This window comes from Anas acuta, chromosome 13 (assembly GCF_963932015.1).
Source record: "Anas acuta chromosome 13, bAnaAcu1.1, whole genome shotgun sequence".
Taxonomy (NCBI): Eukaryota; Metazoa; Chordata; class Aves; order Anseriformes; family Anatidae; genus Anas; species Anas acuta.
Window position 1 is genome coordinate 5,236,162 of NC_088991.1, and position 23,642 is coordinate 5,259,803.

The 23,642-nt window shown below is 47.6% G+C and overlaps 1 protein-coding gene across 2 annotated transcripts in view; it reads right to left on the reverse strand.

The window, feature by feature from the left end:
* The window catches only part of LOC137863467 (vascular endothelial growth factor receptor kdr-like), a 131,954-nt gene that overhangs the window by 40,170 nt on the left and 68,142 nt on the right, over positions 1–23,642 (reverse strand). For both annotated transcript variants that reach the window (XM_068696591.1, XM_068696592.1), the window contains exons 10-12: positions 17,238–17,388; positions 14,547–14,652; positions 5,850–5,958 (exon numbers count right to left, since the gene is read on the reverse strand). In XM_068696591.1, coding sequence (XP_068552692.1) covers positions 5,850–5,958; positions 14,547–14,652; positions 17,238–17,388 — 366 coding nt within the window. The remainder of the gene's footprint in view (positions 1–5,849; positions 5,959–14,546; positions 14,653–17,237; positions 17,389–23,642) is intronic.

Sequence of the window (23,642 nt, forward strand, 5' to 3'; positions counted from 1 at the left end):
CACACCTGAGAACATTTGGGCTGCCTGTTTGCAGCTTGATGGTCACATTTCCAAGAGCAGCCCCAATGCAACCAGCCCATTTCAGTGAGACCGGCGTTGGTGCTCACAGCCAGGCACTCGTGCTTGGGCATTGAGTAAACGACTGTACCTCACCCATCACAGCTCCAACCTGGGGTAATTTTCACCCTCAGTACTCTAATCATGCCATTTTCAAGTAATTAATCGAAAGCTTTTATATAGAAGTGGTTAATGGACTAGGAGACTCCACTATGCAGGTAGACAAATGTGTTCATGAGACCTTTCTGTCTGGTCCCAGTGCCTGGAAGTGCGGTTGCGTAAGGGTAGAGAAACCTCTCCCATTTCTCACAAGTGACACTCTCTTTCTTCACCACCGAATAATCTTCCCAATTCTCTTTTATTTCAATGATGTGGATATTTACTTTCATCATGTGCATATTTACTTGATCAGTGGAAGGATTAACTAATCTAATGATGTGTGAGTCCTGGAGGCTGTAACAGTTAGCCGAGTAATGCTTGGAGGCACGAGTCCAATCTATCCACAAAAGAATAAGCAGTTTCTTGCTATATTTTTAGTAACTTTTCACTTCAGAAAAAAATCAATTTTCCTGAAGTGCTGAACTGAATCCATTTTAAGACAATAAATGTGTTTCTGAGTCGAGTGCCAGAATCTGGCCTACAGATAATTCCAATTTCTGCATTAGCTGCCAGAGACCTACGATTAAATCGTGTCTGCAACATACTTTTTTCCCTTTTTATTTTGTTAGCTTCAGCCATCTATATACCAACAGACTTTAATGAAAATGCCCTGATAACCACAGTGACCTGTGTTCTGGCTGTCAGGTCAGGATTTAGAAGCGGTGGAAATGGAGAGCTGTGAGGAATCCCTTAGAAACGTTACCAGGCACAGTACTGGGATGCTGAGGCTGTTTGGGAGGAGTAGCTCTGGGCTACCTCCTGAACACCAACAGTGCTTGCAACAAATCCAGTAGACTGTTGCTTCAGTACTGGGCTATTCATAAGATGCTTTCTCAAGCTAGGCTGAAATGGGTGGTACTTTGGGGGGGGGACAGAAGTTAAAGCCGAGCAAGTACACTTCACACCTGCAATCGGACAAATTCCACGTGGGAGCAGGAATTTGGCCAGGGGCTCACACTGCAAACTCTTGCAGAAAGCTCCATTGAAGCTACAGTTGAGCGTAAATAGCAAGGCTGTTGAAATAACCAATCTACCTTATAATAAACCATATATTACATACACTCCAGAGCCCCAAGGGAGCTTTCAGATGCGGTTAGAAGTCTCTCTTCTTCACAAGTCATCTGGAATAGAACCAGCAAGCTTTGCTTCATGGTTTTTAATGACCAGCACCAGAAATGTTTCACAAAAGTTCCAAAAAGAGAAGAGACCCCTCAGGCCACAGCAGTGGGGACTGTTATATTTCCTTTCTTTCCTTTTCATGAAATTGCACTTTACTTCACGCAGTGTTTTGTTAGGCTCAGTTGCTCTTTCTGACTTAGCGCTAGCTGCGTGCTCAAGCTGACGTGTGTGATACCACCACTCTTCTCGTCTGATGTCTTGTGGTTCTGACACGCCAACGTGATGCTTATCAAAAAGGGGGGAAAGTCTGAGGCCAGCAGAAATTCTCGAAACAGGAGGAATTAAGGTCCAGTGAAAACAATGGGATGTGGTATGAGCAGCATCTCTCTAGCACCCGTTGAAGTGAAATAGGGAAAAAATGCCCTCGTTACTTGTTTGCTTTTCTAAGCATTTGCTCTTAGCTCCTGCAAGAGTTACAGAAATAAAGCAGATGGATCTTTTGGTCCTTAAATAAGCTCAGTGGTCTGGGAGACCTTCTGAAAATCCTTCCAACCTGAATTACCCTGTGAGCCTTAGTGCCGGGTCACAGGGGAACTGTGAAGGGATTCCAGGTGAAGTGGCGAGCTTGGAGCTTGGTCGTGTTACCCAGAGTAAAACACTGCAGCTCTGCAAGCCTTCAAGGCAGGCTAATCCCAAGTAGATGGGATTGCAGCCCTGCTTGCCCTTGCTTCTGCCTCTCAGGGAGCTTTTCTTCAGGAGAACTGGGTCATGCAACTCGTCACCCCTTTTTTTTGGCAGGGCAAGTTGCTGTGAATGGCAGTGGAAAAAAGCCCCGAGGGGAAATAGAGCTTGTCCTGTGGAAGGCACCGTCTGGTGCACGGCAGTGACAGCGCAGGCTGGAGCACCCAGAGGTCTCTGTCATTTCAGGGCAAGTTCCCAACGTGCTAATTTGCAAGCTGAAATTGTGAGGGGTGCTCAACAGTTTCACCTTGCTGCTGGACTTCGCTAGCGCAGGGCTTTTTCTGCCAACTTACTGTTCTGGGAGCAGTGGACGGGCTTGTTTTTCTTATCACTTCTTCTACTGACATTTTTTATTTAGCGTTTTGAATATTTTTAGCTGGAATTTGTGCTATTCTCTGCCATCTTGTTAGTCTTTCAAGAAGCTCTTTCAGCTCCAATAGAATATTCATTGATTTTCATTACAGTGGAAGGAAAAAGAGGGGAAAAAAAGTCTCTCTTGCTCTCCTCTCTCTTTTCTCCTCCTACCTGAATTGTCTGGGGAGTAGCAGCAGCGTGGAGAGCACATTATAGGTCAGTTCATCTCTTAGACTACTTTGCTTACACAATCTTGAACCTGAGCAGTGATTAACTTCCTCTCTCGGAACAGATACAGTGTTTTAACCGACTCCTAATAACTTGGCCAAAAGAATGCACCGTGGGGCCTTTTCTCTTTTATCAGCAGTCACCAAACATTTGTCTTTCGTATTGTATTACAGTGTAGTAGCCGCGAATTTCACTCTCAACTGTGTGGGATTCCATGACAAAATAGGGAAATGAGCCATTGGGAGAAGGTAAAAAGTCAGCATAAATCAAAAGAAAGTCTGGCTCCATTTGTATTTACAAGGAATTAATTGGTTTTAATTTCCTGTGCTTTGCACAATAATCTGGATAATTCAAAACTCCTGCTCCTGCCCAAATTCCATCCCGCTGCCTGTCAGAGGGGGGGTCTCCATCGGGCATTCGCATGTAGGGAGAGTGAGAAAAAGAAGGGGTGAGCCCTCCATCTGAAGCAGCACGGAGCTTTTCATAAATCCTGTAACCATGTCAGGAGTAAGCAAACTGAGAGTGGCAAGCAGTTGTAGGAAAGCCCAGTTCATCCATTGTTCCAGCATCTGATAGCCGATTCTTATCTCAAGTTTGAAGTATAGGATTTTCTTTCTGGTAGAAATCCTCAATTTCATTTTTCGGAGTTGTTTTTGCAATCAGATAAGAGGCTTTTGTTATTATTTGTTATTCTTATCATACTTCATTTATATTCCAAGCATATTCAGAGGTTTCAGATGGGTGGGATCCCATTTTGTTGTTTGCAGTACAGTTACACAAAGGCTTGGATTTGATGTCCTGTGGACCTCCAGTGATACACAGCTGCTCTTTCCAAGGTGCAGAGCAGAGATTAGGAGGTAAATCATACCCCTTGGTGGCAGAGGGCACCTCCAGAGGGCACCAGCTCAGCTTTGGGCTGCACTGGGAGGGTTCGGGCAGCCTCGAGCACCCTTTGGTGCGCCAGCAGGGCTGGGCAATGGCACGGAGCTGTGTGAGCATCTGATGGATGCCCACACTGCCTCTGCATGGGACAAAACAGTCGTCTGGCTGAGGTGGGAACACTGCTGGCAGGCCTGTGGTAGGCAGGATGGCTGCGAGACGGGTTCTGTTTCAGCAAGGGGGGTTAGCAGAGACAAATACAAGCACCAGGCAGGCCTTGAACAGATTCAGTGGGGCACTCGCAGGGCATCTGCAGGAGCTCCGGGAGGGCAGCGTGGCTGCCGGACCCCAGGGTTGCTCACCCCACTGCCCCCTTCTCTGGCTCGCTGTCAGCGTGATCTGCAAACCCTGGTGACCCTGCACTGAAATGGATTCCAGAGAAAGGCTTTAAAAATAGACAGCAGTGCTATTTCTAGTGCCTGTGGGAGTTTTTGAGGGGGCTGAGCAGTGGAAAAAACAAAATGGCTGTTGGTGGCATTCCCCTGGGATAAACACTTCTCCGAAAGGAGCGCGGTGCTGCTGCGAGCACCAGGCTGAAGTCCGGCCCTTCCCCCAGAGCAGGTGCAGCCTGGGCAGCACCCGACTAAGCTTCCCCTCATCAGTGCCCTGACAAAAAAGTCTGAAATGCTACCTCATTGTAGGGAAAAAAAACAAAACAACACAATGACTACAGAACTTGTGCCAATTCAGTATTTTTTTGTAAAAGAATCTTCTCTGAAAGGCACAAAATGAAAATAAAACATAGTTGTGAAAGGTGCAACCGTTGTCCCAGCCCTGGGAGCCTGCCCTCATGCCAATTGCCTGTTTGGTTGCAGCAGTGCTGGCTTTAGCCCCCGAGTATTGCAAAGTACTGCGAATAGCTCGGGAACATGCTGCATTGAGTAACCCCTCCAAACATAGCTGGCAGAGCTCAGAGCAGAAACAAACCCACGGGAAGATTCACACTTGGAAGGGAAGGGTAAAATAAATGGCCAGTCTTTGGTCTGCCTTGAAAGGCATCGTGTGGACCTCTCATGTCTGTGCTTTATCTCTCAAAGTGACCCTTGAATGGCTTTCTCTTTGATAAATAAGAGTTCGGGCTTTGGAGAACATCTTGGGGCTTAAACTCCCTTCTGGCTCCAGAAGGCGTTGGGTAGTGCACAGAAGCTGTAACTGGAGGCGCAATCCTTCCCCCATATGGCACCAGCTTCGTCAGCCTTGGATCACATTTTGCTATAGTACATCGGTACTTCTGTGTAATCAGAATGGTGACAAGCTTTAGTGAGCGCTTGGCTGGTTAGCCTGGTGGGAAACGTGCTGAACTGCTTTTGAGCAACAGAGGCAAACCACACAGGATGGACGAGAGGCAGAGGGCTGCAGAGCATTGCCCTGAGTGAGCTCAGCCCTCAGAATCGGCTTCATGGGGAAGACCAGGAATGGTGGCAGTGAGACATTTACCTTCCAGGGCAATTCTGCACAATTTGTTTTAAAATTGTTATTTTGATGCAAATTCTACAGGCCAACATCCACTCATCCAGAAAGTGAGTTACAGAAGTGATTCAGTTTGGTCTGGTTAAGCACTTGAACAAGGCTCTCCCTGGACTCTTGGCCTTTTTTAAGCTCCCATTTCTCCTAAAAGCATGATGCAGGTCCTGATCTCACTACTAAAGAATTCCTGTGTTAAAAGGTTAAGAACATATTTGTTTGGATTTGTGTTCTTTGGAGCACTAGCATGTTCACCTCCTCCCTCCTTAAAGGGCAGAGAAAAGGCTGATTGCTCGGGCAGGGATCTAAAGTCACAGCAGCTCCCAGTGACAGCAGCCCTGCGTTAGGGCTGGATATTGGCCTTGCTCACCTTTGCTATGTCCACCGAATTAACTGGAGGCGACCATTTTCCCGAGTCAGAGAGAAGCTTCAGGCCATTGCATGACTACAAAGGACTGAGCTTTTGCTAGAGGTTTCGTGAGGACAGTGCTCAGCTGTCCTGAGCGTTGCTTTAAAACCCAGGCAGCTAAACTGGGGGCCTGAATCTGTAGCTGGAAAAGGCAAAATGGGCATCAGGTCTGCTGCTGGATACATCAAACTCAGCTGGGCGCTGGCAGGACCCAACCTTGCATGTGGTGAAGAGCCTGGACTCTGGGTGGTTTGGAGAGCTTTGAAACCACAACGCCCAGGGATTTTCCATTCCAGCCACGCTCACCAGCTGTGTGCAGCTTTAGAGGCAGTCGCAGCAGCAGCACCCAGGTTTGGTGCAGTGTCCCTGTGCTGCTTACCTGAGACGTAGAACTCGATGCTCCTCTCTTCTTCACCGATCTTGTTTGAAGCCACACAGTAGTAGATCCCCGATGCGCTGCTGTTTTCCATAGTCAGCGTGCTCACAATCTGCCAGGCAAGGAGAGAAAAATTAAAGATGCTGAATGTAGGGCAGGCTTAAGCAGAGGGGTTTGGGAGCAGTGGGTAAGTGTATAGTTTGTGGCAGAGTAGCTAACAAAGGAGCTGCTAGCCATGAGTGGAGCTCACAAGCATACAAGTGCTCTTATTAGTTTGTTGGTCTCATCTCACATCACCTCATCCCAGGTAATTCTCTCCTCCTTCCTTCCCCATGTGAAAAACAGGTTTGTGTATGACAACATCAGCAAAGAGCCCAAAGCGAACGACCTGGGAGATTCATCCAGGACATAGGAAATCAGCCCCACACCCACCTGCTTTCTTTTCAGCTTTTCAGGGATGGTTTCCACGGGTGACAGGACGCGCACACTCGCACAGGAGGCAGGTCACTCACAGGGCTGTGACTGCAGGGTTTGGCTTAATTTTGATATAACCCCAGAGAAGGGGGTGATGCGGCCCCTTTGGGCCCCAGCTTGCTCTTAGGAGTGGTCCTGGGAAGCACCTTGATCCCATAACCCTTCCCCTGAGCCCCGCTGGAACCTGCGTGGTGCAGAAGGAGCCCCTGGAGAAGCCGCGTGTGGTGAGACACTTGGCAAGGCACAAGGAAGGGGTGGTTCGTGACGGAGACGGGAGGAACGCCTGTCCTGAGCTTCACCACACAGAAAAAGGAAGCAGCTCAGTCACTTGTGGGGGCTGAATTCGCACACCTCTTCAACAGCTTGTGCTCTTTAAGCATCCTAAGCCCTGCCTCTACACAGGGCCTGGCTAACGAGGAGCCAGCCATATGGCACTCCCCTCTCCCTGCCGCGATGTGCCGTCACAGGCTTCTGGAGAACTATCATGGCTTTAATTATTTCTAGTTCTTCCTTTGGACTGCTAGCAAGAAAGTAGGGTCTAGGCCACCATAGCAGAGATGCTCCTGCAAGATTGCTTTGCTTTCCCTGCAGCCATTCACTTGAGGAACTCTGAGCCCTCACATTTGGAACAAATATCACTTTCGGTGCTGTCCTCTCTTAACGACTTTGAGGATCAAAACTTACAACACCCTCTGGCCGTTTGTCCTTATCTCCAGGGAGTGCTTTGAAGTGCACAAAAGCATCTCTCGACTTTCTTTTTAATATCCTAAACTAAACTCACACAAGACATTCCTTTGCTCCTTATAAAGCTGCACCGTGGATGTGTCTATAGCTGTGCGGGGTGTATTATCAGAGAGTTATTTCAGATTTTCTGAGCTTTGGCACTTTAAATCCTGTAGGGAAATGAGTTTCAAAGGTTTTGATCCCATATGCATTTTACTTTCTAAAGGGGACTGTTTTCCTTTTCACCTCAGCAGAATAGTGGGTAAGTGGAAAAGTATCCACTTTTCATGGTTACAAAACACAGAAATTAACCAAAAATGGGAACAACCCAAATTTAGGGGTGAAAATAGGAGACCAGAAAACCCAGCTCCCTCTGGTGTCCACCAGAGAAAGAGCTGTGCAGTTCTGCTTTATTTGTGATGTGAAAATAGCTCTAACGTGGGTACTGAATTACGCAGGCAGGCAGTTTACTCCTCTTCCTTTTTCTATTCCCGTAGCAGTGGGCCTAACGCCCCAGGTTAGTAACAAGCACATGTTCAGAGCACTGCCCCCTGACTTCGAGCCCTAGACACTGCTTTTTGAACTACTGCTGAATCACGAGAAAGCTTTCTTCTTGTGATCACTTGATCTAACAATTTTGTTTGAGAATAGAAAAAGCCACTATAAATGTACAAGCTGAAACTGATTCTCCAAGGGCAGAAGAGGATAAATTTGGACAGCTTTTTAACAGCTATTAGTCTTGCAAAGTGACAGCTCTAGATGGGAAGTCAAGAATAATACTGTAGAGCCAGTTAAAATCATAAAGGGGAATGTAGTTATCCATTTTGGACTGTGGCCAAAGTTTTAGGGGTGATACTGTGACTCTTCTAAAAACGGTTGCAATGCCCCAAGCTGCATTTGGTGGCCCAGAGGTAAATGCACCCACACGCTCATGCACACACACCACACGCAGATGCCAACAGCTCCAGCTATGTAGGTCAAGAGAAGTCTGACATGGGAGTAGGGAAAAAAAGCCAAAGAGCCAGATAGCTGTGCCAGGACCTCGTCCTAGCTAAGCTCAAAAGTAGCTAGGTGGGAAGGTGAAAAAGATTTTAAAATGGTGGAAGGAAACAAGCCTGGTCTGTGGGCAATATCTTGGGAAAAATTCACTGTGGAAAAGAGGTAAAGGAGATCTCTTGTTTGTGTGCTCACACCCTGCTCTGCGCTGGGATACCCATTGCTCACACACCCGAGCACAAGAGGTTTGCTCTCACCTTCCAGCCAAACTGGGAGCAAAGCAGCAGCATCCAGCAGAAAACAGTATGGGATTTCAGAGCCAGAAGGGAATGGAGTGATTTTTTTGTAAGAAAAGGAATCCCTTGAAATCAGCATGCATCAGCTTTTCGTTCTGTCTGTGTGCTCCTGGGTAAATCCCTGAGACTGGGAGCCCAGTTATCTTTGCAGCATCTCGAGTAAAGCCCTCAGCTGCCAAACTGCCCTAATCCTGGTTTAATCCTCAAGAGTCTGATGCTTTGGAACACAAACATGTAATACCAACAGGCATCCCAATTTTCTTCCCCTTCATAAAACCACATGGTTCTGACTTTTACCAGAACAAACCTGAAAGAAACATTTAGGAAGGCAGTGGTAGTGGCTGCTTTTGGAAGTATCTGGACAAACCAGGCAAGGATATCGCTTCGAAAAGTAGCCCCTACTAATCCAGATGTTATAAAAACCCTAATATTCACAATGCAAATGTGCTGGCAGTTCATCACCTAGTACTGTAGACAATCCAAGCTCAACAAACATTATCTCTGTGACATTTTTCTGTACTTGGTTGTAATGGCAGGTAGGGATAAGGGGTTGTTCTTCTAAATGCCACCCCTGTGCTTCCAGTGCGAGCATTTCAATGGATGTATGCAGAAAGGAGTTGAATGGGAAAACAGTCTGAACTCGACCAACTGAGCATAGAAATCTTTTCCCATTATGACCAGTGAAAACTCTCTCAGTGGAGTGGCATAGTCCCAGCATTTGAGGACCTTTAGCATGGCAAAAAAAATAATCTGAGGAGTTAAGCTACTTCACGTGCTTAGTCCAGGCAGCTGGCAAAGCACTTTCCATCCCTGGATTCAGAGCCAGGAATGGCTCTGCCTTCCACCCAATATCCCAGTCGAGAGCAGCTCAGCCCGACTGACACTTTAACCCTTGCCAATGTGCTCCAGCCCCAGGTGGCAGCATGAGCTTTGGGGCTGTTTGGTCCTTCATTTCTGTGCGGGCTGCGCTGGAACCAGTGGAATTAATAACAACTTATTGGCATGTGACGTCTAGACATCTTCCTAGTGGGAGCTGGCCTGAGATCCTGTGAGCTCACTGCATGCCAAACGCCAAACATCCTTCAGACAACAACCAGTTTTGATTGCCTGTGTTGAATTTGGAAGTAAAGGGCTCCATTTCCTATTACTTAACCTAAAGGCCACCCAATACTGCAAGCCCGAGGAAGGGCTTATTAGCTAATAAATAATTACTGTAAAAGAACAAACCGGATTTAAAACTCAGTAAGAAAAGAAATAAAACGCCTGATCTCTGAAGAGCAGCAATGGCAAGTAAACAGACATTGCTGCTGAGAGAACCATAACGGAGGAGCTCAATGAAGTCCGTATGCCTCGCTGCCATGTTCCCCAGCTGATAAAAACAAGCCACTTTCGAAGCAGCCAAATAACATTCCACAGCCCCGTACCATGAGTGTTTTAAGACATCTTGTAGTAAGGACAGAGCAGCAGGGCCTTGTTTTCAAGCTGGAGCCAGCATGAATTAATCTCTCTTGATATTCCTTCCTTTCTCTTCCCTTTGTCTAATCCCTCCCTCCAACAGCTCTCGTTAACAATTCTCTCTTTCACTTCGTTAGCTGTATGTGGGCGAGGATGAGGAGTAAAAAAGTGGGTGGAAAACTTCTCAGCTGTCTAACTCCGGCAGAGCTGGGGTGGAGGTGGCTAGAGGGAGATGAAATTAATAGGAACTTGACTAGAGACCCTGCAAGGAAATATTCAGCTAGCTCCCAATCCGTCTGCTTGAATGGCAGAGAACAGCACTTATTTTTATAGCCTGACAATTCCGATCCATGATTTTATTCATCCATTCAAAACATGCTAAAGGATGGACTGAGGACAAGTGATAAGAGCAGTCTGTCGGCTGAATGGGAGCTTGCAGGGTTTGCTCTGCTCCCTGGCCGTGGGAGTTTGTGTCCCTGCAGAAGGCGAACGGTTACCTCCCTCAGAGAACGGCAGAGCAAAAAGTGAGCAAAACCGGAGCTCTGAGGTTCCTCTTGAGTTCCTGGTGCACATTTCTAGTACAGATGGACTGAGCACTCCCAGGGCAGGTGCTGGCCAGCCACGAGCAATGACCACCCCGTGCCTTCCCCTCGCACCCAAGTTGTGGCAGTCGTGAATCGCAGAGGCTGGGGAGGACAGAGGGCCCTCTCTACAGTCCCTGCTGCCAGCCTGGCTTCCCCAGAAGACTTGCCCAAGACATTTGGGGCCGTGTGCTCCTGTGCTTGAAACATCTGGGTGAGTCTCCCACATCAGGGATGCTTCGTTCAAACCAGAGGCAGCTCACCTTCCCCTGCAAGTTTGTAGGAGCTCAGCGAAACTGGCACCCACGCAGGGTGACATTTAAACAGCACTGCTGAGCTGTTCACATGCTCGTCACCAAACCCACCCCACTGCTCTGATATCATCCTTTTGTTCCTCCGCGAGGCTTAAGCCTGACATTTTGGGGTCACTTTCTGGAGTGGTTATCAATTTCCCCAGCAAAATTGATTCACGCGTTTCACTGCAAGAACATGCACGTGGCCAGGCCATGCTCTCATATAGACATGAGGGAGAGGAAAGAGAGGTGGAAAGAAACCTTCAAGGAGGGCTGAATTCTGTATAGCTCTTACTGTGCTTTTCTTCCTTTCTCCCAAGCTCAAAGCAGTGAGACCAGTTTACTAACAGGAAAGAAAATAAAATAGCAAGCTAGCGCCTTGCAACATGAGGAGGAAATGCGAGCAATTCATGCAAACAAGGGTGTTTCACCTGGCATTAAAAAGCAGTCTTCAGAGGTAGCTACACAGCAGTTTAAATCACAGAGTGAAAACTTTAGTGTTGACTTAAAACTACCAGGAACATGAAGCTGGCACGATGTCATTGCTGCAACCAGCATTTGAGCAAAATTTCCATGAACTACTTCGTACTGTTAGTGATAACCACATGCTTTCCTTTGGGAATGAGACAGCCTTTAGGATGACAGGAGGGGGTGAATTCATCTCTCTTTCTTGGAATAACAATGGAATAATCACTATGGCAAAGATGACAAGAGACCTCAGTCGTACATGCCACTTCCATCAAACAGATGCCTGAAGATCTCAGTGTAAGCCTGTGCTACTGGAAAAAGCCCTGCTTGCTGCCTCTGCAAGCTTGCTTTTAAGCAAGACTCTGGATCTGGGAATTTCTGGGGATTCATTCCAGTCGTCTGAGCAGCTCTAAAAAGTTTATGCATTTTCTCAAATGTCAGTGAACAAACGTGTCACTGCAGTTCTCGGAGGGCAACCTGGAGGGACGCTGAGCTACAGATGAAATCCTAGCGACCAGGTAAATTCCACCTTCTGCTCTGAGACCCCAGCTATTGTCGGACAGACTCAAATCACACAGGAAAAATAACCAATCTCAGCTAATCCCAGCTTCATAACACTGCCAATAAAAGCCACGCTCAGTCAGACTCCAACGTCTTTATTATTTCATGTGGCTAGTCAATGCAGATGAATTACTTGCTAGGGCATAGTGGGAACAGATTGGGTTGTTTCCTGTCTATTTATTTTCTGGTGGGAATAACGACTGATAAAAAGCAAGGAAAAGTCTGAAGGCTATGGGATTTCATCACTATCTTTTTTGAATTATATTCTATTATCCAAAGGCTCCACTTAACACAGATAGCCTTGGACTTCAGAAAGAGGGAAGGAGAGGAATTGTCTGCTAATGCAAGCAGGGAGACAAAGTGCCGAAATCTGAGATTCATAAAGTCTAGTTTTATTACTTTGAATAAATCTTAATCAGGACATAAAAATGATTAGGAACACCTCAGAATGTGTTTTCAACCACTGCATCAGCAGGAGATGAAAATAATGAATATATTATAAATCGTAAAATTATGTAACTTGTAAAGAAGTATTGTTATGAAACTTTAATAACGAAATATGTAAAAGCTTAAGTTGAAGGGTGTGGGCTGAGCTTTTGAACATGTCTAAAAACGGAGTACTTCAGGATGCCTGGAGCCTAAGGAGAGGGCAGAAGTGGCTGTGCAATGCGGACCAGCAGCCTCAGGGCTGTTTGTGGTCCTCAAGGTGTAAGCAGCAGCAAAGCTCTTAGGGAACATGAGGAATCCTTGCCCTTTGCAGGACCTTGGGGTCCTTGGACCGAGGTTCCCTCGTGGCCCCCATTCCCACTGAGCACCTACCCCAGCGGTGCCTCCCCTCGCCCAGCACGGGCACGTGGGTGATGTTGGGAGCCACCCATGCGGAGGTGCTGGGGTGTCCCCTGGGACAGCGGAGCACTATTTCTCCTTGGATTGCTGTGCCTGCTTTTATGGTTTCTGGGGAAATCAGGGGATAGGGGAAAGCGGCGAAGCCCCTAATCATGCACCAATATGGAGCAAGGATGCATTTGGAGTGCTGCACTGAATCCAGGAGCTCTGTGGCACTCCTAAAGCACCTCACTCACAGGGACTGCAGCCAAATGCCATCTTTAAGCCTGGGATCAAACACAAATTTCACCCTGTTACGTATTTACCTTAGCAGCGTTGGGAAAAGAAGAAGTGGGAGGGACATACATAGGCATAAGCATAAAATAAAGACAGATAAATGTTTTAAATTTTGGTCGAGGTGTCTTGCTATCCCAGGATGTGGGACAATCCAGCAGCCAACAGATAGTTTTTGAGTCATGGCAGTGGTGAAACTCTTCACTTTCATGTGGGGACTAACATAAATTTAAGACTGATCATCAGACATAAAATTATTAGATCATGTATTTTGACAGGCTGTATGTATGGAGAGCAATGGGAGCCACAAAAGCCACTAAACTCTTGTCTGGCCATGCAGCAAACAGGAAGGTTTAGAAAAAGGAGAAAGTGTGTAGGTGCATGTTGCCGACCTCCAGTTTGTGCAATCGGAGCTCTGGAGATAGTTGTTTGTACCTAAGATCCCAAAATCTTAGAGAGTACATTAAAGACAGACCTTACGGGGCACTATAGTATCTAAGTAGATCCAATTTCTAGATACCTTCCAGCAAAGGGACAACTCCAGAGTGAAAAGTGAACACCAATTTTCATCTTCCCAGCCCAACCTCCATGTTTCTGAGCTCTGTTTTAGATTATGTTTAGAACTGGAAAGTCTCCATGAGAAAGAGCAGATGGCTTAGGCACTGATCCTGCCAGATGCTGATTTAGTTTGGGCCTGGTCCAGAAAAGCACTTTAGCTTTGTGCTTAATTTTAAGCATGTGAGTACCCCAAGAATTATCACATGCTTAAAGGTACACCAGGATCTGAACTGCAGCACTCAGCACCTTGCAGGTGTCAGCACGAATCTGAATCGCCCGCCTCAAACCACGGGTAGCTGCAAAACCACTCCTGCAGCCACCACCGTCTGTAAGTCCAACCGGGTACAGCAGCTCTCTGAGCAGGACCATGGCACCTTCTGCAAGGCATAGCCAAAGTCTGTGAATCTAGAGCAGGAAAGCTTGTGGCACTTTCTCAAGGGTTAGCATGGATGTGTGTAAATGGTATCACTCAGCATCACCCTGTGTCACCGCAGGTCCCCGAGGCATTTAACAGATAATTCATGGCTGGGATCTTTGCAGTTCGTGCAGGAAGCGTGCTCCAGCATGATCTGTTTGGAAGGAGAAGCAGGCAGGGAGGTGGAGAAGGAAGGAGGCCTTGCTGCCCTCCTCGGCTCGGTAACGTGGTTGGGGACCTAAATGGGAAAGGAACCATCCACACCTCCAGCTGGAACAGGCCGCGGGCATTCAGACACTCTGAACATCAGCCCAGCTATCTCTGGCCGTGGTAGGCCTCTTAAATTACCCAGTTGTGTAAGTCCTGCTACTGGGAGAGCAGGCAAGGTTGGGTAGTACAACGTGCTAAGAGCAGAGCATCTTAATGAACCTGATGCCCTTATCAGCTGGGTGCGCTTCACAGGACCCCTCTTGCACTGAAGCCGTCTTACACTTCCTCAAGGCTGAGGGAGACAGAGAGGTTTTTGACCCAGAACTCTTTGGAGAGTTTTAAACAGGGTAAGTGACATCATTGCCAGAATCCCAGCATTTATAAACAGCAGAGATCTGAAAATGATCCCAGGGCCGTGGAATTTCAAGCATGCTAACAGCCAGCAGCAGCTTGGGAACCATGGGGAGAGCGCTGTGTGAGCGCAGCATCCCCTCCGTAAAGCCCACTACTAGGCCGTGACATCAGTTCTCAGCTCTCCATTGGGCACATACCTTCCTTTTATCCCCGTGCTTCATGGTCATATTTTCAATGCTCTTGATCTTGTTGCCTACGATCATGTTCTCCTGAACCAGAATTTTTTGCCCATCAGGGTTGCACCTGGAGGTGGAAAAGCAGAGGTGATGTTCAAGAACCCAGCTCACTGCAGATAACCCAAGGAGGCACGATTAAAATGAAAGAATGGCATTCTTAAGTGACAGTCTTAGGTCTTAAAAACTTCTAAAAGCTCTTCCTGATAGAGATCAGTACCGCTTTCTAAAAGTGCTATATTCCTTCTTCACAGCATTTTAAAGGTATTTGGGAGCCACCTCCACAAAGGTGGCCAAAGATCAATGCACAAGCAGCCGGGAAACCCCCCAGGCATTCTGAAGACTGAGAAAAAAGAAAATACTGGACACTTAATAATACCATGCTTATTTAATCTGGCTAATAAGGGCAATACTGCAGCTATGGCTCTTTAAGTGCTCGTTTGAGCACTTGCAGTGCATTTCAAGCTTCAGAATGGCAGGCATTCAGCACAGTGTGTGGGGATGTCACTGAGCATGGCTGGCTGGCTGCTGAGCCTTCTGACATAAAATGCAGGCTGTCATGCTGCAAGGTGTATCTGCACCACCCAAGGTAAAAGGCTTTTCTATCTTCTTTAACACCAAGCCTTTAAATAACTCAGCACATCCACAAGCCTTCCCTAGCTTAGGAGCACAAAGTCTTCGGCAGGCTGGAGCCCCAGGGATGCTGGCTGAGGGCACTGCCAGCTGTGCCACTCCAGGAAATTTCTTATTTTCAAATTTCCAGTCCAGGGTAGGCATTGGGAACTGGGACCCTGTGAGAACAAGCTGGTGAAATCAATTCAGTTCCACAACCAGCTGCAGTTGGATGTTGTGCAAGGCATCGCGATGCACGGCAGAAAAAAAAGCGTCCTTATCACCTCCACGGCCAGTCCCAGCAGCCTCGGAGCCCACGGCAGCAAATGAGGATTGTAGGAGGGAAAATGCACATAGACTTCTAGAGGTGATGTGCAAGGGCTGGTACTGCAGAAAACGAGTCTGTAACCCAGCCGGGCCTCAGCCAAATACACACAAGACACAGGATTCACACCCTGGGCTAAGGGAGGGCTCCCAGCTCCCTGAACAGCCTCCTTCGAAGATGCCCTGGGTGACTTCCTGCAGGGCACAGTGCCGGCTGGAGGGTGAAGGGAAAAAACGCAGCGGAAGCAAATCACATCCCAGCTCTAAGGAACAATGATCGGGGCTGGGGATTCAAAGTGCACCACTGAGGAGGGGGGAGAGAAAGAGAGCGAGAGAGGAAGTGAGACAACAGGAGGAAATGGGGGCTGTGTCATTTCCCACAGGAATCCTCCTACAGCTTCTGCTGGAAAAAGATAAGGCTGCCCCGGGGGCCAGAAGAGGTAGACGCCACTCTGCAATTGTATTTAAATTGATAAGATCAGAGAGTCAGAGAGCTGGAACAAGGGTTATACGAGGTCTTCTGCTACCAGGTCCCTGGTTTGAAACTGGCGTAATTCAGTGTTCACGAGCGCTTTTCTCTCCCTGGACGGAAAGGTCTGGAAAAGATTTCATGTCATCTCTGTGGCTTTCCTATGACTGCACGATGTTTCCTATGGTATTTCCTCCCTGCTCTGGTCAAACACCTCCAAAGAAGCAGCTTGGGCTTGTGTGCCTTGATGCCAGCCACCCTACCTAAGCCTGCAAATTTCTGCCTTGTGATTCCCAAAGGTGCAGTGTAACTCCTGGCCAGGTGCTGGACAAGGTAACAGGCTGCTTCCCCTGTGGAAGGACATCGGGTCCCTTCTTCGACCCAACCTGAGACATCACCTAACCTTTTTGCAGCCACTGCTGTAGGGAGCCTGGGAGAGGAGCTTCTCTTTGTGGCTTTTCCCTGTCTGATGACAGGGCAATGCTTACACCTGGCTCCCCTGCAGCCCCTGCTGCTCCCCGCTTAGAGCTGAGCTCACCTCTCCCCGCAGGCCACCCTGCTTACACAGCAAGAGGAAAGAAAGCGTCTGCTTGCATGAGGTGAATCTCAAAAGGCTTCTTTTATTTTAACTTGCCTCCTTCCTTCCTGACAGTTTTGACCCAGTGACTTCCTTCTGTTTCTTGACACCTGAGGCCACCTCCGGACCCCCAGCACAGGGCCCTCAGTACGGTGTGAAGGCCTGGTACCTCCGGCACCTTGGGCAGTGCAGGTGCTTCCACAGGAGACAACGATCAGTGTGAGGTCTGAAGTAGCAAAAAGTCCACATGGCAACTAAAGGAACCCAAGTCTTTGGCAGGTTTGCCCGACGATAGCTCTTAGAGGCAAAAGACGTGTGTAACCTCTGCACAAAGAGCCTCTGTGTGGGCTGCACCCAGGAGGTGCAGGGAAAGGTGGTGGTAAGTCAGAGGGACATGGCTCGTTGATTAAAGAACATTCAAGTCTGCTCTTCAGTCACTGTAAACTTATTTGATGATTTGGATGTTATAGAAGGTGCTTGTAACTGCAAAAAGATCATAAGCAACAGAAACCTGTGGGGCTCATAACCCTGCAATCTTTGGGCGGGGAAGCACTGCTTGCAATTTTTAATTAAAAGAAATAAGATGGACTGGAAAGAAAAGCTGACTTGAAAGCACCGGGCTGCTTGGCATTGTGTTCACCTTTAGGTGAGAGCTCCCCGAGTGGGCACTTACAGGGTGTCTGTGGGGCTGCAGGGCTGCCACTTCCACTCGATCTTCGGGTCAGGATTCCCGCTTACAGTGCACTGGATCTTGTGTTTGCTTCTTAGTTCCACCCGCTCAATCTTATCGAAATCAGTTTCCTTTTCGTAGATCTTGGGTCTCTCTGAAGAAAAAACAACACAACATCAACAAAATAAACCCAAAAGAGCAAATTTACATCTGTGGTTGTGGGCCTGCTTCCATCAAAGGTTTTGAAACCCTTTGCTGTCACCGCTACCAGTGATGATTTAGTGAGGCTGAAGTTGTAGGGCAATTACCAGCAATTCTGAAAGCACACGCACACAGGAACACGGGCACCAGTTCGGATGGTTTAGAAAATACATCAAAACACTGCCTCGTTCATCCTAATTGCCTTCAAGTGCCATCGTGGGCCTGCTACACTTCTAGAAATGGTGTGCCATGAACAGCCATCGGCTGGGGACTGCAGGATCAGGCTGTACCGTGGACAAAATAGCATTCAACTTCTGGTGGCACCTCCTGAGAGGAACTTTATCAAACAGCTGCTGCTCTGCAGCATTGTTATCGGTGTGCATGGTTCTCTGCAGGGTCTGTGCAAAGCTGTCCTTTTGATCTGAAAACTTTGCTTTCCTTTTCTGTTTACGTGTAGCATGCACTGGGTGAGGGGGAGAAGAAGGCAGGGAAGAAGGACCAGGGAGAAACCCCTTGTAGAATAATGCCAAGACATCCTCACCACAGAAATAGCAAAGCCATGAAAAATGTCACTGCGTTATTCGCATCCGCAGGGACTGCAAGATCACACCCTGGGGCTGGAAATCCCACAAGAGCCAACTTATGTGTGACACTTGCAGGGCTGCTTGTGGCCAGCAGCAGGGCAATGCTTTGTCCCATCGACTTCCAGCTCCCACGGGAACATGCGAAAATGAGAAATAATGTTAAAAAATCCCCAAAGTGAACTGAACTTTTCGTAACCTCGGAGAGGGTGGGTTTGAGATTGGGGTGAAAGCACAGGCTCTTCCCTTGTGCAGACAGCTCTGCCCATCCCTGGCCATATCTCTTTGTCTGCTTCTCATAACAGGAAATCAAACAGATTTATTGGTTGGGGTCCCTGTGTGGAACACCTCTGTCGCTGCCTTACGCTGAGGGCTTTTGACAAGTTGGGAAGTGAATGCAGATTAGATTTCTATTTTTTGGGCTAACTTATTTTTTCTGCTGTCAAGGAGGCCCCAGATATATAAACAGGAGCTGCTGCCCACCTCATCAATCTTGAGCCCTTTCCCTCTTTTTTTTTTTTCTTTTTTCCTATTTTTTTCCCCTCCCGGCCCGCTACTCTTGCAAGAGGACTGACCACTCTGATCCCACGTCTTGGTGGGATCCTCGCTTTCCATTTCTCATGGCTGCCAGGTCAGCCCCTTAAAGAGCTTCTGACCTCCTCGGTGCCTGGAAATCCATCAGCATTTCCTTCTCCACCAGATGAAAGGAGCGTTGACTGTAGCTGGTTCAGCCATATCCTAGCTCCCATTCTATAGCAAAACATTCGCTGCTTTAAGGAACCTGCATTGGGTCTCGATTAGTATTTCACTCAGTGAATCACACCACAGAAACAACAAGGAGATGGCAGGATTGGTTTGGTGGTGCTGTTGTGTTCTGTTCTGTGGGTTTGATCCCTTTTGGTAGAGTTGTTCCCCCCTCTGCCTGCAGGTGCTGTCCCACCAGGCTCCAGAAATGAACTCCTCACTCCTCCAGCCCTGCAGACAGGGCGAGGGGTTGTCTTTTTGGATGGAGAAGATACAGAAGGGAGCAGGCAGGACGGTTTTTCAGACTCTCAAAAACAAATCCTCATCTGCAAAGTGGAAGCAGGGCTTCCAGCCCCGCGTGGCGGCTGCGTTATGCAATGTATCACTGAGCAAGTGTTGGGAGATCTGGGGGTGTACGGGCAATTCACAGGACAAATTATTGGCACTAATGTTGCATTTCCATGTAACTAGCATCTCATTTCCCACCACTAAATTATTTCTGATCATAAAAATAATTTTGCAAAATTCCCCGGAGACAGAAGCACATTTTTCATGGTCTCAGACATTTTTCTTTGCAGCCTCAAATCCTTTGTTCTGCATGTTTGGACTGAGCTCAAATGTGTAATTTTCACTCAGAAAAAATGACTCAAGTTCAGTGTGAAAGGTTGCTCAAGTGTTATGCTTTCTGAGCAGAAGGAACAAAGCCTCACACACCTGGGGAGAGGGACAGTAAGCTTCTGTGTTTGTGTTTGTGTTTGTTTGAAAGAGTTTGGGGACAAAGTAAGTTTGATTATGATCTTTGAAAATTAGATTTTTCTCGGTGAAATGATGAACACGTTGAATGTCATTTAAATTATCCTTCCAAAAAAGAAATAATAATTTTAACTTGATCTAATTAAAATAAGAACACACATGAGTGACAAATGAATTCCTAATTCCGCAATTACTTTACTGCATGGCACTATTAAATATTACTTGAAACCTAGAATGAGTCAAAATGATTCATCAATTGAAATAATTAGTATTTATGAGGTTTAAGCAATTATTTTCTTAAAACTTGAGGGGCTGGCTAAAAATGCCTCCCCGTCATTTCTTTCAGAGTGCGTTACAACGCAGTGAGCGTGGGGTAATAGGTAATTACGGGCACGGCACTCAGAAATTGAAGCAATTTTGAAATTTCTCTTTTTCCCTCTTGTTTCCCCTGCATCGACTGAAAGGGTGGTAGGTGTCATCCTGCGAGTGTCACCCTGTAAGTGTCACCCCACCTTCCGCTGTTTTGAAAGCAGCTTCTTTGTGCTTGTAAAGCTGCTGGCATTGGCCCCAGCACGCCTCGGATTTGGGGTGTAGGATGTGGTGGGGGATATTCCTCAACCGAGAACTCTCCCACCCTATGCACAGTGGGCACAGTGGCCGTCTTACATGCTGTGTCCCTGAAGGCAGCTGAAGGAATGATTCTCGTTCACTTGGCTCACGTCTCAGCTAGATCCTATCTGCAGCAGCTGCCTCCATCGGTGCTTGAACCCCTCGGGGCTGTTCAGTCACCTCTGCCATGCCAGCTACGTTTGGGTTTAGTGGGGCAGTAACGAGGTGGTTGGCTCAGTGGGCAACCGCAGCAGTCTCGCCTGCAGAAAGGCTCTGCATTAGCATGACGAGGAGTTTTTAACCTAAAGCCAGTGATTATCTATTCTACACCTACCGGTGTATTTCTTAGATAATTCTCTCCCTCCTCCAAGCCCTGCTTTGCTTTCTCTTTCATGTTTGCTTACTAAGCGGCGTGGTGGCTCATACACAAACTCCGGTGTGTCTTTGCTCATGGGTAGGTGTGGGGAAAGGCTTGGGGTACAAATCCATCAGTAAGCACTGCCAGAATCCAGGTGTATTTCGGGTTGCACCTGAAGTTATGCATATAAAATACGGGTTTCATCAACCCAGATACATTTGCATGTGTATAGCTGTTCTTAAGCATGCAAAAAAACCCAAACTGTTGGGAATGGAGAGCTCCAGCAGGTGTTGGACTAACGGCACTACAACGGCCATAAAGAAGCAAGCTGCCTCTGCACGGCACCCTGCAACACACCCTGCAGCACACCTTGCCTCACCCGCTCAGTGCAGCAGAGCCCTCCTTTCTCCTTGAAGCTCTGTGGCTGTGCCAACCTCAGTGCCCTCTGCTACCCTCGCCTTGGGCTCACCGAACGCCTCCCTGTGGAGCCTTGCCCCGACCCAGCAGTCCTGTCTGCTACACTGGTGCTGAGCTGCAAGAGGAGAGTGCTAAGTACACCCCACTCCTGACCTGAAGCATCCCTCACCATCCCACTCTCCGCTTCCCAGCCATTCCCCAGAGATCTGCCTGCTTACTTCCAGCCTCTGCCTCCCATCCCTCGGCCGTTGCCCTCCCCACGCTGAGTTTCCTCAAGCAGAAGCCAAACAAACCTTAAAAGCTTTCTCATCTCCAGCTGCTTTTGCAATGTGCCATGTTCAGATGGCTTTAAATGTATCGAAAGAAATGGGTTTTTGTCCTCTCTGGCTTAGAGTGTGATCGTATCCCCAGCCCTTTTTGCAGAGGTGCACTTGCTGGTGTGAGAGATGACCTGAATAACTAAAGACTTTGCTGCTACTGCACTGTGAAATGCAATCAAAAAGCAGTTCTGCTTACTGTAAGATTCAAATTGATCAGCATTATGTAAATCTCACCTTACTTTCTTGTATAATGGGTAGTCTGTGGCATTAGGAGCAAATTATACAGAAAAGGACTGGGACATTGCCCCCTGGCATCGCCCCTTTTGCAGGAGACCTTTTTACCTCTAAATGCATTGCAGATGTTGTTAGGGAGGTGCACACTTGGCACCCAGAGAAGCACCCAAAAGTAGAGGGCAGCACACAGAAAGGCTTGCTGTGTTTGCAGAGAAACTTCGCCTTACTTTCGGTGACCTCTGTCTGAAATGCTGTTTGCACACCTTCCCCACTGCCATCCAGACTGGGTTTCAAAAACATCTTTTCACATGGAGCACTTCATTAAAATCCCATAGAGTGGTCCAGCGAGGCATTTAGTCTCAACCTTATGTACTTTGCTGGACATGAGGCTTCATTAAAACTATTCACAGAGAGGCCACTCGTTCTCAATTTACCTTTTCTGCTTCCCAAAAGCAAAAATAATTTGCACTTCAGAATCTTTCATCTGATGTTTGTACGGTACTTAATGGAAACAGAGCTCTGCAGGCTGAGCCAGGTGAATGTTTTGTACTTTAGATCTGAAACTCATTAATGCAAGTATGGACTGGTCAAGTGATACGGGGAAGAGAGGATGAAATTCACCCCCCAAGTAAAAACACTTAATCTGTGTTCAGCTCGCAAGTGATCATTGTGTTTTTTTTTTTTCTGTCTTTCTTTTTTTTTGTTGTTGTTGTTGTTGAAAGAAAGAGAAATGATTTAAATTAAATGAGTGAAAATAGCTTTTGTTTCAGGCTGAACAGAACGCTGAATTTGACCCCAGCTGATTTTGTCTGGGGGGTTTGCTTTGCTTTGTTCTGTTTGCTTTTTGTTTTATCCTGCACAGCACTACACACCAGGCTGCCGTGGAGTGGGTGCACAGCGTTGTCCCCACAGTACCTCTGGGGAAGCAGATGCCAGGACGAATTGAGTGGCCGAAGCCTCTCCAAAGTTTCTCCAAAGTCAGTACAGAAGCCAGGAGGCCAGGAATAGAAGCAGGCTCACCAGTTATCAGCCCCCTGCCTAATCTTTGGTGCCCACACCCTGCTGCTCCATTGTAAGCCACTTGCAAATGCTGGGAACGCCAGTGGGGTGGAAGCACGTGGAAGAGAAACCCTTCAGCTGGATGCTGCCTGAGCACAAGTGAAGAAGAATCACAGAGTGCTTGACCTGCCCTGCTGGGAATTGGGTGGTTAAATGGCAGTGCAGTTTGGTTTGGTTTTCCTAACCTCCTATGGTCACTTATAGATGCGTCTCTCTTGACCCTGTAGGAAGGCAGCTGGCTCTGTTTCAGCCCTGTACCATCTTTCCCAGATCTGCCATTCATCCCTGATGCAAACTTGGGAAAAAAAGGGGTTTTCCTCTGGTCTCTCCACTTCTTATTTTTTGTGGCTTAAATAGAGTTCAAAAGCAAATGTGTAGCGATGAACTGCTTAATTTTCAGCAGAGCAGACTGCTTTCTAGGATTTTTGTCTGTCCCCTTTGTCTGCTTTTCACAGGAGAGCACCACCAGTTAATATACCTGCAGGCTTGGCTGAGAGACTGCGTGGAAACCATGTGCTGCCACTTCCCAGCTTCCCCCCCCTCTGGATTGTAAGGGCTGTCAGGGAGATATCGCTGCAGCAAAGACGTGAGCTGAATGTTTCAGATTGTTCTGGCAAACTGCAGCAGGCCCCCACCTTCCTCTTCCCAAAATTGCTTTGGCTACTTCCAGCAGAATGAAAGTAGCTCATCTGACTTTTTCATTAGAGGCTCTCCTGGGAGTGCACAGAGGCTAAAGGGAGGCCGGGCTGTGGAGCTGCAAGTGCGCAGGGACCGCGTGATGTCAGTGAGAAAATTCTTCCTAATTTGCTCAGAATTAGTGTCTGGTTGTGCTGCTGTATTTTTTCCTGCCTTTCATGTATCTCCCAGAAAATTCAATCGTTTCTCCCTTGCCCATGCCTGACAAATGGGACCAGCAGGACAGACCGAGTACCGCGTGCTGATGGCTTTGCACTTGCTCTGCCCACCTGAGCATCCTCCCAACGCAACGCGCTGCCTGCAGCCAGTGGTGCCTGTGCCCAGGAGGAAAGCAAAGCGCTGGGCTGGGGGAGGAACACGCTGAAATAACGGCTGGAGGGAGACAGTCTGGGTTTTATTTTGGGGTTTCTAGCTTGCTCGGCTGGCCCAGATCAGA